Raw genomic sequence first — 13,053 nt, forward strand, 5'->3', positions numbered from 1 at the left:
TATGTAGTAAGACCAGGAAGTCAATATTGCGTCGGCGGTTGAAGCACTCCGGACTTACGTATGCATAACTTTTACTCTCAGGCTAATTCCTGATCATCAACACAGTAGAAAATGTATGTAGCGGTCTACTGTATTTTAATCGGTAAGTACTTGATTAATTTGAGAATGTAAGAGAAACGTCGGCAAAAGACTGATAAGTTACGACAGTAAATGATTTATTTATTAAAGTTCTAATTTTGTGCAATAGTAAAATGATGTGTATTTTTGCTAACTTATTCTGTGATAAATAAAAAGGTTTAGGGTTTACTTTTGTGTATGATTATTACGCTTATTTTACAAATATAGATACAGTATATACAGCAGGGTAAGTTTAAGGTGTATTTTTGTGTATGGTAGCGAACTTATTATGTGATACAGAAATAAGTTTAAGTCCAAACATTTAAAGTCAACTATTTGTGAATAAATAGTTATTTACAGACAGTTTTTTTACAGACAGTTTAACATTACAGTTTTTTTACAGACAGTTTAACATTACATTTTTTTTACAGACAGTTTAACATTGCAGTTTTTCTTATTTATTATCCAGCAGTTGTGAGATACACGTACGCGAATCAATGTAACGATCAAGACGTAAAAACTTCTTCTGCTTTGGTGTGGAACGAAAGCCCAACGAATTGCTCGTTTAATATTAAAGTAGTCAACAGCAGCAATGCGTTGGCAATGGTGGTTCGTTTATATGCTGGTGCTAACTACCAAGGACGAGTCATGATCGGAAATGGTATGTATAGTAGGATGGGGTAATATGGGACACCGTTTCATTCTATTTTCTTGTCCCACTTGTCAATAAACAAAAAAAAAACATTCAAAGAATTATAAAACCGTATCTTCGCGACTTCCATATAAGACCGTCGTTAACTGTTTAAAAAACGATGAGGATTTTTGAAAATTATGTGCAAAATGTGTCCGATTCCCCCCACCCTGCTATAATATTATTAATCAAAGCTAAACTGGTAGAACGTGTGATAAATAATGTGAGTCCGGCCCTGTCCCCATGAAACTGGACTATTCTCGTAACGAAATAATAGTCAGGATTAAGTGCTATGTAAAGTTATTTAATTTAGAGACTAATATTGCCACTACAAGAGAAAACATATCTCTCTGATCACAATTCCGTTACGTATACAGCGCTTTGCCCTAAATTAGTTACATTCATTTTTGTATTATACAGAATCTATGACGGGGAAGGAAGGTTTTTGTCGGATATATCAGCTAAACAAGGCAAGTGACGAATGGATGTCTTGCACCAGTGTATATAACTCTAATGGGTTATGCCAACAACGTGTGCTGAGCGATAACATGGACCTTCCAATACAACTGAACGATCTAAAAGATCTAATTCTTACCACCAACATAATAATGAAATCAGGTGTGATATGAATGCATAAATATATACAGTAGAGAAGGGGAAGATGGGACACCTTTTAACTGTATTTTCTAGTTCCATTTAGTAGTAAACAAGAACATTCAAAGAATTCTAAAACTATATCCTCACGCCTTCCATAGACCGTTGGTAATTGTTTAAAACACGATCAGGATATTTGGATATTATGTGCTAAAGGTGTTCCATCTTTCCCACCTTACTATAGATTGTATTTTTAAAACTGAATGTAACTTATTTATCCTCGCATGTTGGGGCAACGAAAGTCGTTAAAACAAGGTTGTTCTGTTTCATATACCTCGTACCCGCTTTTACGACTCGTTACGAGTTACCATATTAGTACCTTTGTGGGTGATTGTTTGTATAAAATAGTAACAGCGTAGTCTCGAATTCGAAACGTTAACACTATAAAAGCTGGCGCGCTAACCCCTTTGCCACGGCGCCGTATTACAGTAGGGTGGGGGGAGATGGGACACCTATTCATTCTATTTTCTCGTCCCAGTTGGTGGTAAACAAAGAACATTCAACGAACTATTAAACCGTATCCTCACGACTCACACAGACCGCTGTTAATTCTTTAAAACACGGTCAGGGCATTTAAATATTATGTGCTAAAGGTGTCCCATTTTCCCCCACCCTATCATAAATAATGTGCCAAACCATAACGAATATTTGTTGCAGATTGCTCAGTTATACGTGTGGCGGTCGGTAGCTCACACATGGTAGGTCTGGTTATAGCTGTTTCCTGTGTTGCTTTATCAATCACTGGGATCTCCGTTGCGTGGGCATGCTGTACTTATACCAAATGGCGGTGCGTATATTACAGGGAAAGTGATTCATCATTGTAATAACATATATTCCGTTCATATAGAAAATATCACGTTAAAAATGACGCCCCGATGCTCCAGTTTAGAACCTCCTCGGTAGAGATTGTGGAATCACCATACCAAGTAATTGGTGACGCGCAAGCTAACAAGCAGACCCACACAACTGTAGAGGATGTACCGGTAAGCACACAAGCGGCGTGCACAAGCCCGGATGTTGCGACGACTGTAGAAAACGAACCACAGCATTATATGACACCCAAGTCATTGCGAAAATTATCGTCTGGCAAAAAGGCGGGTAAAAAATCCGCTAAGAAACGATTAAAGTCGCAAAGTAGCGTGAGCGACGTGACCTATGTATCGATGAAAAAATCGCCCAAAATGGAGAAAAAAGTTGACTCGCCACCACAGACAAGTAAAGCTACATCAGCGGAAACAAACGATGGTGTATACAGCAAATTACAGTTAGAACCACTAAGTATGAATACTGCATTACCAGTACCGCCTACACCCAACATTGATCTTAAATCACCAAGCACCCCTGGAATAGAATATGTTTTTCCAGAAGATGAGGAAGATGAGCAAAAAAAGCTGGAAAACCCGTACGAGTATATCACATCTAATGAAAGATTCAACCAGAGGGTGAAGTCTATAGCGCAGTATGAGTTTGTATTTGGAATTGACGGCCAACCTACATCTCGCAGTGGAAGCAACGCTTTCGTGGATAACAATGAAAATACATCTGAAAACTTAGAAGAAGACACAAAGACGGACGACGTAAAAAAGACGATGGTAAACGAATTGTACTCACTTTCTCAAAATGATAAACGAGACATGGATCAAAACCTGATGAAGTCAAACATATTGTACGAACCAACTGATTTAAACACAAAAGTTACAATCATTGAGCCGGGTGAAGCAACACAAGTGAAAAAACATGGGGGTGGCAACGAAATGGATGATACAAAGGAAAAGGAAATTCAGATTAATCTACTGTACGACAGTTCACCGAAGGAAGAGGGAAACATGGCAAGCGAAGCTATGATTACATCAGTGGTAGATCCAGAGGTATGCGCTGGCAACAACGAAGAACCAAATGTGTTATTGGAGGAATGAACAATATCTACCATAAACAAACTGTCATTTATTTCAATAACTATTTTCCCTTTATATAACAGGGTGTGGGGAAGATAGGACACCATTAGCACATATTATCAAAAAATATCCCGATCTTGTTTTAAACACCTAACAACGGTCTATGGGAGTCGTGAGATGCGATTTCATAACTCTTTGAAAATTATTTGTTTACCACCAAATGTGACGAGAAAATGCAATGAAAAAAGTGTCCCATTTGCCCCCAACTTGCTATATAACGATTACCACGGCTCACTAAAAATATAGTAGTCCATGCACTCACATACTTTACGCTTTGTAAATACACGCCTGCTGGTTAGCATCTGTATATAAACGTCTAGAATTCGCATGTCCTACTTTTTGAAGTAATAATCCATCAGCAGGCAATATTTTTTGTAAATAAATAAACTTTATCCCGATATATGATATAAAGTTTTTTATATATTCTATGGCTACGTATTATATCAACTGTCGTGGGAGAATTAGATTTCAGATAAATGCATCTACCCCGTTCTCGCCAAAATAGACCAAATACGAAAACTAGGCTGGAAACAGCACGGATTAAGAAACTAGGTACAGAATAATTAGGAGAACACTGTAACGAGTAGAATTGGGAAACTACTATAACAGCATTACTTTATATAAACGCCGTAGCTTTGTTCTGTGTTATGCTAAAACTAGGCAATAAGACACGAAAGTATGAAAGTATCAAGTGATGATGCTACAATCTACAAAGTACGTAACGGACAAAAATAAAGTCAAACGAATAGCATACCATAAGAAAATAAATTTCGTCTAAAAATGGCGTCATCGGTCTGCAAATAAAGCATTAAAAATGGTCGGTTACGTATTTTGTGGCATTTAAATCTGAAGATTATTTCGTTACGAGAATCGTGCAGTAAAAGCATTATATGTCATGGCCAGATCTACTGAATTTATCACATAAGATATAGTAGCGTGGGGGAAGATGGGACACCTTTAGCACACAATATCTCAATATCCTGATCGTGTTTTAAACAATTAACAACAGTCTATAGGAGTCGTGTGGGTGCGGTTTTAAAAGTCTTTGAGAATGTTTTGTTTACTACCAAATGAGATGTGAAAATGGAATGAAAAGGTGTCCCATATTTTCCCACCCTACTATACGAAAGTTTCTCCCGGTTCAATCGTGGGACATAGTTGTATATCGATATAAGAGCATGGGAGCTAATGCATTTGCAGCACGACCTAACTCGCCTATCACGATAGCTAGCGAAAATATACATATATGTTGGCTTACACGTAAATTCGTAGGAACCGTTTCTTGCAAGATTCATCTTACACGTGTATATACGTGTGCGAGTGATGATGAAATAAACAACAGAAGAGACATCGGGAAATGCGTCATTCAAATATTAGACTAGTTAGCGGTGATTGTAAACACCACTAGCACTAGTTGTTTGCTTATTGTGGTTAGGAAACAGAATCAATTCAGTTTTAATTGTTTTCCCATTTGGTATAGTAACTAGCCAGTAATAGATCCTCACAGGTTAATGCACGTTCACAGTGCTTTGCTGCAAATATAGTTTGCAAACAACGGTGTATCATGAAACTAATAGCCATGCTTTTGCTTTGTAGCATAACTGAAGGTAAGGTTTAACGTATATTGCCAATAAGTCAATTATATACAGTGGGGTGGGGAAAATGAAACACCTTTTTATTCTATTTTCTCGTCCCTTTCGATAGTAAACAATAAATATTCAAAGAATTGTTAAACCGTATTTTTACAACTCCCACAGACCGTTGTTAATTGTTTAAAACACGATCAGGATATTTGGATACTTTGTGCTAAAGGTGTCTCATCTTTCCCCACCCCACTATAATTAATGTTTTTCCTTTTTTTGTTCCTAAAATAACACGATCTTTACTATCGTTTTTGAAGAGAGTAAAAACTTGTTTTATATAATGCAACGTGTATATACCCAGGACACGCAACAGAACAAGAAAAATCGTGCAGTAGTTTTAACGGGACGAATTTCAAACTGGTAACCGACACAAGCGGTAACTTGACACACCCCATGGATGGCAACTACTATGCAAGTAACCAGGATTGTACGTGGGTGTTCACCGATGTGAGGCGCGTGTTATTGTTAAGGGTGGTGGAGATGGGACTTCATAACCCGCATCAAACGTGCTTGAGGGACTACATTGAATTACCCAACGGTAAGATGTTTTACAACCTATATAAGGTTGGGGTAAAATGGTTAAATATTTACTGAATTTATATAACTAAATCCTCATGACTTTAAGACGCAGTTATATATATTGTAATATGAATATATATTTCTGTCAATTTCCTGTGTTTACTCACAAATGGGACGATAAAAGAGAACATAAACATGGACCGTTTTACACCAGAATTATAAAACCGTATTCTTACGACTCTAAAATAGCGTTGGTAATTGTTTAAAACACGATCAGGAAATATGAGATACATATAAACATGTTTTTATATCGACTGTTCATAGTACTAATAAATGAATGAATGGATGTAACTCTTAGTTTATCCTCGCGTGGCCGGAAAACGACAATCGTTATAACACGGGTGTGCACCTCGCGCCAGCTTACGAGTTACCAAGTATACGTTACTTTGTGGGTGACTATTTTTTGGGGGATTTTCTTAATTTTTTTATGTATGTCTGAAGATGATTTGGACGACCCATTAGTGACCACTGGGTTGGAGCAATTGTCGTTAAGTGTCTTGCCCAAGGACACTTACGCCCACAGTGGTTGCAGCGTAGTCGAGCCTTACTGTTTTATTACAGGCGAAAGATTGTGCAACTTTAACAATCATGGATGCTATATCTTTGTCAAGGAAACCGCAAACGTTACTTTATGTGACAATATATGTGGTAATGAACATACGAACCAGGTTACACAGCTACATGGTCATCAGTGGCCACCGATAATAAAGTTTTACTCCGATCAAAACCACAGCGATACTGGGTTTGTATTAACGTTCTATACGAACCCATGTTCCAACGCAAGAAGTAAGAATGCTTGTTTAACCCTTTACCTGCAGTCGTCGAATATACTCGTACGACACACGTCATTAAGCATTACTGGATTCCGTTTTATCGAAATTTGAAGGCGTGTGTATGATTATAGAAGAACAATAAAAATAGATTTGGTCAGGGTTTGATAATAATGACAAAGTTAGACAACTTTTATTCTCCTTTCTCCTCCTACTTGGTAGTAATTGAAAAATATTCCCAGAAATTTATAGCTATATCCTCAGTTTAAAAGAACTTGTTCATTGTTAAAATCCTGATTAGGAAATATGTAATATTATGTGCTAATGTCGTTCATCTTATCCCACAGTACTATACAACGTTGTTTTGCAGTTGTAAATCAACGCACTGAACCAACTTCGTTAACAACAACAACAACAACAACAACAACATCAACTGTAAACGTTCCCAGCAACAGCAACCAGCACACAACGAAGTCATATTCAACAGGAATCATTGTAGCAAGCGTAGCGGGGGGCGTTGTAGGCTTTATACTGTGCTTGTTATTATGTCGTTTTATCTATTACGGAAGATTGGGACGAAAGAAACGAGTTAGAAGAGTCAACAGCACAACTCCTAACCCTTTGACATACGAGTATGCGTTGAATGTAACTCCTGCCGAACCAGCTAAAGAAAATCATTACGGTATGGTGGAAAACGAGATATACAAACAAGTTACTTCTGGTAATGTTTTACCAAACGACACTGAAGCTAGGTATGAGTTAATCGCAACATAAGGATAATGAAGGTCATTTCAATGGTTCTACCTATTTCATGTAAAATCGAGATTTTTTATATAAATTGAGTGTCTCGTTTTCGCATGACGCACTTATTGTATGCATATCACGTGTACTTGCTCGAAAATCTGCTCCAGTCGACATTTTAACGTGAGATACGTCACATAGCGTTTTCGTGGGCAGACATTACAGTCGCGACAAAATATACGTGGTGGTTGACAAGAATATAACTAGAGGACGAAGTATGCAGTTACAACGTATGTAGTTACAAAGCACGGAGTATAAATAGTTATGTCTAGTCTTATATCGTGTGTAAATTGCGTCAGTTTATTTTTATATAAAACTCAGCAAATGTGAAAGCCATGTCATTTTGTGAGGAACAAGTTGAAACAGGATGGTGAACCAGCAAAGTGATTTGTTTCGTTTATTTTCTATACTGATGGTGTTTGGTAAGCCATGTGTGCATGATACATAGTCTATACAATACTTATGTTTTCCATAAGACAGGACAAAGCTAAATAACTATACGGGGCAATAAAGTGCTGTATAGTAGATTGTGGGAAGATACCATACGTTTTTAAAGTTTCTATTGCCCAATAATTTAGTAAACAAAGAATATTTACAAAATTATATAACCGTATCCTCACGATTCTAAAAGAGCGTTGTTAATTGTTAAAAACAGTATTAAAAAATATGGGATATTACGTGCTAACGATATCCATCTTGCCCAACAGTACTAAAGTAACAATTATATATCTACGTAGTGTTGACGCAAGTGAATGGACAACACAGATGTAATTTATCCAATGTGGATTTACAGCTAAGTGGAGATCAAGGCGTAATACGATCACCAATGCTTCCAAATGGAAAGTATCCGTCCCTACAATCGTGCAGGTATATGGGTGCACGGTTTTTGCGTACAGTACGCACATATATATATACTGGATTGGGGTAAGATGGGCCAGGCCTAATTTTACCTAATCGTCCCATTTGTTAGTACACAAAGAATATTTACATAATTATATACCCGTTGCTTCACGACTTTAAAAAAAGTATTGTTTTGAATTTATAACGAAATTTGGAAAGCGTATGCAATCCTATGGGCAAACAATGCCCCATCTTACCCCACAGTACTGACGCACGTTTTTTGCTGTTTTTTTTTTAACCGAGATATATTTAAAGTTGGCAGAGTTCCGCGACTGTGTTGCTCGTCTTTACATCTATCGATGTTATTCAAATGAGCAGCGGTCTATGCGAAGACTATGTTGAAATAGGTGAGCGAATGTTTTAGCATTGTTTGGTCAAATTGTGGTACAATCACCGATTAAGTTACATACGTGGTAACTCGTAAGCGAGCACGAAGTGCATGAAACAGAACACCAGTGTTATAACGACTGTCATACGTGGTAACTCGTAAGCTAGCACGAGGTGTATGAAACAGAACATCAGTGTTATAACGCTGTCGTTGCCGGCCACGCGAGGATAAATAAATAACATTCATTCCATGTTTCTCATTCTGCAGGTTCCTTCCGTATGTGTGGTTACGAACCGATAAACAAATGCTTTCTACTTCAGCAAAGCGGAAACACTGGGTGTTTGGAATCCGCACGGAAACACTGTTCGCATCAGGTGCTACCAGTCAGTTATAGGCACGGAGAAGTTTTGAAATTTTATTCCAACGCCCGAAACGAAGGAAGTGGTTTCGTCATGAATTATACTGTGCTTAAATGCGATCGACCAATGGGTATGTAGCAGTATATGTACAACCTTTTCGTACACTTACTATTCTACGTACTATGTTATTATTTTTACCACATAAGGTACAACCTATGTAAGCAGTAAGCATATTAGGTAATATTTTTGATAAATTTCGTTAATCTGGCCCTTGTGTAGCACACATGAGTTCGATAATTTTCGTAACAAAATAACATTCGGTATCAAGTGCTACGAAAATCGCAAACGACAAAAGTCAAATCCAACCGAATGTATTCTTTAAATATAAATTTTCCCTAAATTCACATCATAAGTTTTCTTTTTAAATAGAATAAGCGACAAATACATAGCCCTATAGATACTTACGTACGCTTAATATTTATATTTAGCAAACCACATTATTATTACAGTTACTACCATTGAAGATACAACGCACAAAACAGATAAAACGACTCAAGCTTCTACAACACAGCTACCTGCAGCTGTAAGAGGGAATCGTAGCTTCCCACTCAGTCTGCTTCTTCTCGTCATATTAGCTTGTGTCATATTATTGACATCGATCGTGCTTGGGTGTATTTATCATAGGTGAGTTAAAGTTTATCTTGGTTTTGATGCTACCATTGCAGGCGAGTAAGTTTTTGGGAAAGACACTTAAGGGCAATTGCTCCAACAATGGTTGTCTTATGAAAAACTCCCCAAAAAACAAGCACCCACAAAGTTACATACGTGGTAACTGGTAAGCGGGCATTAGGTGTATGAAACAAAACACCCGTGTTATAACAACTATTATTGCCCCGGCCATGGGAGGATAAACCAGTTTCATTCATTCATTGACTTCGTTTTCAGGCGTAAAACGCGTGATTTCGAACACACATATTTCGACACGACTCAACCCACGATGACATCCAATACAGACGTTCCAACGCAAAGCGTTAGGTTTAATACTCTGCACGAGGAAGTGACATCTAACGGTGAAGCAACACAGATAGAAGACATTGAAACGGCGACAAATTTTTACGAGGAAATTCGTGATAAAGAAGCAAACGCAAGGCTAGAAGAAGACGAAGTATATTTTCATACCATAACCCAACAACATGTAGTATATGATCCGGTGGCATCAGATCAAATAGAATCGACCACAAATCGCGTACCGAGTGATGGTTTAAACGACACTGAAAACCGAATACTAGTTGCAAACATTTTGTATAACGATAGTGATTTATCTGAAAATACTTAAACGCCGATACTTAACTATAAAAGTATTTTCTGTGTCCATTTAAAACAACGGTCTATGGAAGCGGTTATATACCTCTATAGAAGTTCTTTGTTTACTAACAAATAGAACGAGAAAATAAAGAACAATAAGTGCATCCCATCTTCCCACACCCTACTATATGTTCTGAATGTATCTTCTTGATTTCTAAGCATGTTGTAAATATTGCGTCATTGCGTTGCGTCATTAGCATAAATTTACATTCACAACACCCGATGTGCGCAACAACCTAGGTGCGCAACAACCTAGATGTGCAACACTATACATGTTCAGTTTGTTGAATAAAGTAAGAATTGCAACTTCGGTGCGTTAATGGTCGATATAATTGACACAAGCGACATGCTACTATTACATTTGATCTTCTCCGTCGTATTTGGTAAGATGTGAGAATGTCACTTGAAGAAAAAAGTTAATGTTTCGTTTTTATGGCAGCTTGTATTTCTGTTGTTGCCTCGAATGAAGGAATAAGTGTAGCGAACAGAAGCCTGGTTATTATACCGGGCATTCTAAGCGAGGAAGGGCTCAGTTTGACGGCAGAAACTTGTTCGTTGGGCAATGCAAGGCAACCAAGTGGATCAAATGTGCATTTCAATATAAACGTGGGAGAGAAAAATGAAAGTCGAATTTGTACAGGTTCCTTATTGCTGCCTAATGGTCAGTACTTAGCTTGAGTGTGATGTATCATATATTAGAGTGGGGGAAATGAGATATCGTTTCAATATATTTTATATATTTTTGTCCCATTTAGCAATAAGCAAAGAATAATTAAAGAAATATTAAATTGTATTCTCACAACTCCCATAGACCATTGTTAATTGTTTAAAATACGATCCGGATATTTGGATATTATGTGCTAAAGATGTCCCGTCCTCCCCCGCCCTACTATATTTACGTGTAAAAGTCAATATAATGTTATATATGTTCCCCTCACTTTTTCCAGGGTTAAAATTGATTGGAAATATATCTCATTTACTCAGCAAGGTATATATGGCCTGCCACAACAAGTTTCAATGCGAAGGCATCTGCAACCAGAATATCGTGTACACTGTAAACGCCTCAGCATACACATTTACACCCCAGTTAAACAATATAAACATCTCACTACGGGCTGAGATATGGCAGTGCGAGCAAAACCAAAGTAAGTTAAGTATTCAGTTTAGTTACATCTCCCTATTTAAATACAGTATAATATATACCATAATACATTGGAGTATGATTGATACCGTTAGCACATAATATATATGTCCCACATTTCCCGGTTTTTCTATTATCAACGCTCTTATAGATCTAGTCGTGAGGAAACGGTTATATATTTCTGTAAATATTCTTTGTTTACTACCAAACGGGATGATAAAACAGAATAAAAGCATGTACCATCTTACAGAACGTAAGACGAATTAAATTGACGGTCCTAAAATAGTCTGGTTACTAAAACTAGCCCCAACCTACGTGAAAATATGGTTATTTAATTCTAATTTTTGTTTACCACCATATGGGAGGACAAAGGGGAATAAAAACATATCCCATCTTACCCCACACTACTATACACAGAAAGTGCTGCAAGCGGTCGCGAAGTTTACATCATTGTGGCGGTTGCTGCGGGAATAATATTGACACTGGTTACAACAGGAGCGACGTGTTATCGGCTCAAGTAAGCTCCCGTGTTTAAGATGTAAGTTATCTAACTCACCGCATTCTTAGAATAGATACAGGCACGGTTATGATCGCTCAAGACGGCGTGGGAGAAAACGAGAATGTTTGTGAGGAGAATATTTATCAGGATGTATATGTGCCTTGTGCGGTAAGTATTATACAGTGCGTTTGGATAGGAGAATACCGATAACTAGATGCCGTAAGTGTTATATACACTGTGGGTGAAGATAGGTACTGTTAGCACACAATATCCCATATTTTCTAATATTGTTATAAACAATTAACAACGCTATTTTAGAATCGTAAGGATTCGGTTATACAGTAGGTGGGGAAAGATGGGACACCTTTTTAGTTTATTTTCTCGTCCCATTAGGTATAGTAAGCATAGTAAGCAAAGAACATTCAAGGAATTATAAAACTGTATCCTCACGACTCCCACAGACTGCTGTTAATTATTTAAAACGCGATCAGGATATTTAGATATTATGTGCTAAAGGTGTTTTGTCTTCCCCACTCCACTACATGATTGTGTTTTTTAATTTTTGTTTACCTCAAAATGGAACGACAACAAGAGAATGAAAATATGGTTCTCACCCCAACTTACTAAAAATTTATAGTGTTATAACGATATAAATTATATCCGTGATTGTATTTTAATAGTTATCTGATGTATACGTTTATAGAGCGTCAATCCGTGTGCAAAATACGCAGCAAGAGTGTCCACTATATCGGAACATGTATACGAAAAAGCAGTGTGGAACGGAACACCATTGTATATAGATTTCAATGCATAAACATCATAACATTTTATTACATGCAAATAAACTGAATATGTAAATAACGTTATTATCTTGGCTTCGTTTCACAGTTAAGAGTAGAACAGAGGATTAGACAGTATGGGCGAAACGACGACTATTTATAGCAGCGATCATATATATATAGTAGGGTGGGGGAAGACGAGACACTTTAGCACATAATATCAAAAAATCCTGATCGTGTTTTAAACAATTAACAAAAACAATTAGTAAATTCGTGAGGATACGGTTTTATAATGTTCTGAATGTTCTTTGTTTACACCAAAGAGGAGAAAGTGGAATGTAAAGGTGTCCCATATCACCCCATCCTACTATATATATATAAACCACAGTCAGCTTTTCTTTATATTTGTATAGAACAGGCGAAAGATATTTTAAATACAACTAAGATGCTTTACATTGGAAGGTACATGGAC

At 37.2% G+C, this 13,053-nt stretch overlaps 5 protein-coding genes across 6 annotated transcripts in view; 4 read left to right on the forward strand and 1 right to left on the reverse strand.

The window, feature by feature from the left end:
* The window catches only part of LOC100181629 (nesprin-1), a 108,649-nt gene that overhangs the window by 43,825 nt on the left and 51,771 nt on the right, over positions 1 to 13,053 (reverse strand). The window lies entirely within an intron of this gene.
* LOC108949322 lies at positions 51 to 3,822 on the forward strand. 2 transcript variants are annotated; one of them, XM_026833967.1, is made up of 5 exons: positions 51 to 142; positions 590 to 778; positions 1,229 to 1,426; positions 2,120 to 2,249; positions 2,310 to 3,822. In XM_026833967.1, exons 1-5 carry the CDS (start codon positions 112 to 114, stop codon positions 3,376 to 3,378), a joined length of 1,617 nt encoding a protein of 538 aa, XP_026689768.1. In that variant the 5' UTR covers positions 51 to 111; the 3' UTR covers positions 3,379 to 3,822. The 2 variants fall into 2 exon arrangements, with proteins under 2 accessions (XP_026689768.1, XP_018666719.1); XM_018811174.2 differs by having other exon boundaries at positions 97 to 142; positions 587 to 778.
* Positions 4,711 to 7,388, forward strand: LOC113474148. Its single transcript, XM_026833972.1, has 4 exons — positions 4,711 to 5,024; positions 5,362 to 5,598; positions 6,201 to 6,425; positions 6,780 to 7,388. The coding sequence occupies exons 1-4, from the start codon at positions 4,982 to 4,984 to the stop codon at positions 7,181 to 7,183; spliced, it is 909 nt and encodes a 302-aa protein (XP_026689773.1). The 5' UTR covers positions 4,711 to 4,981; the 3' UTR covers positions 7,184 to 7,388.
* Positions 7,485 to 10,468, forward strand: LOC100184052. Its single transcript, XM_026833970.1, has 6 exons — positions 7,485 to 7,632; positions 7,948 to 8,077; positions 8,366 to 8,457; positions 8,706 to 8,927; positions 9,307 to 9,481; positions 9,743 to 10,468. The coding sequence occupies exons 1-6, from the start codon at positions 7,578 to 7,580 to the stop codon at positions 10,131 to 10,133; spliced, it is 1,065 nt and encodes a 354-aa protein (XP_026689771.1). The 5' UTR covers positions 7,485 to 7,577; the 3' UTR covers positions 10,134 to 10,468.
* On the forward strand, positions 10,571 to 12,773 carry LOC113474149. The gene is made up of 5 exons (XM_026833973.1): positions 10,571 to 10,823; positions 11,110 to 11,307; positions 11,721 to 11,820; positions 11,871 to 11,970; positions 12,506 to 12,773. Exons 1-5 carry the CDS (start codon positions 10,595 to 10,597, stop codon positions 12,614 to 12,616), a joined length of 738 nt encoding a protein of 245 aa, XP_026689774.1. The 5' UTR covers positions 10,571 to 10,594; the 3' UTR covers positions 12,617 to 12,773.

This window comes from Ciona intestinalis, chromosome 3 (genome assembly GCF_000224145.3).
Source record: "Ciona intestinalis chromosome 3, KH, whole genome shotgun sequence".
Lineage (NCBI taxonomy): Eukaryota > Metazoa > Chordata > Ascidiacea > Phlebobranchia > Cionidae > Ciona > Ciona intestinalis.

What these genes read in the sequence shown, in the direction of transcription:
- LOC113474149 (XM_026833973.1), top strand. Translation starts at nt 10,595, where the DNA reads ATGGCAGCTTGTATTTCTGTTGTTGCCTCGAATGAAGGAATAAGTGTA. An exon ending in TTCCTTATTGCTGCCTAATG is followed by an intron (nt 10,824 to 11,109) that starts GTCAGTACTTAG and finishes CACTTTTTCCAG; the next exon opens with GGTTAAAATTGATTGGAAAT. An exon ending in GCAGTGCGAGCAAAACCAAA is followed by an intron (nt 11,308 to 11,720) that starts GTAAGTTAAGTA and finishes TACTATACACAG; the next exon opens with AAAGTGCTGCAAGCGGTCGC.
- LOC100184052 (XM_026833970.1), top strand. Translation starts at nt 7,578, where the DNA reads ATGGTGAACCAGCAAAGTGATTTGTTTCGTTTATTTTCTATACTGATG. An exon ending in TTCTATACTGATGGTGTTTG is followed by an intron (nt 7,633 to 7,947) that starts GTAAGCCATGTG and finishes ATATCTACGTAG; the next exon opens with TGTTGACGCAAGTGAATGGA. An exon ending in CCGTCCCTACAATCGTGCAG is followed by an intron (nt 8,078 to 8,365) that starts GTATATGGGTGC and finishes ATATATTTAAAG; the next exon opens with TTGGCAGAGTTCCGCGACTG.
- LOC113474148 (XM_026833972.1), top strand. Translation starts at nt 4,982, where the DNA reads ATGAAACTAATAGCCATGCTTTTGCTTTGTAGCATAACTGAAG. An exon ending in GCTTTGTAGCATAACTGAAG is followed by an intron (nt 5,025 to 5,361) that starts GTAAGGTTTAAC and finishes GTATATACCCAG; the next exon opens with GACACGCAACAGAACAAGAA. An exon ending in CTACATTGAATTACCCAACG is followed by an intron (nt 5,599 to 6,200) that starts GTAAGATGTTTT and finishes GTTTTATTACAG; the next exon opens with GCGAAAGATTGTGCAACTTT.
- LOC108949322 (XM_018811174.2), top strand. Translation starts at nt 112, where the DNA reads ATGTATGTAGCGGTCTACTGTATTTTAATCG. An exon ending in ACGAGTCATGATCGGAAATG is followed by an intron (nt 779 to 1,228) that starts GTATGTATAGTA and finishes TGTATTATACAG; the next exon opens with AATCTATGACGGGGAAGGAA. An exon ending in CAACATAATAATGAAATCAG is followed by an intron (nt 1,427 to 2,119) that starts GTGTGATATGAA and finishes TATTTGTTGCAG; the next exon opens with ATTGCTCAGTTATACGTGTG.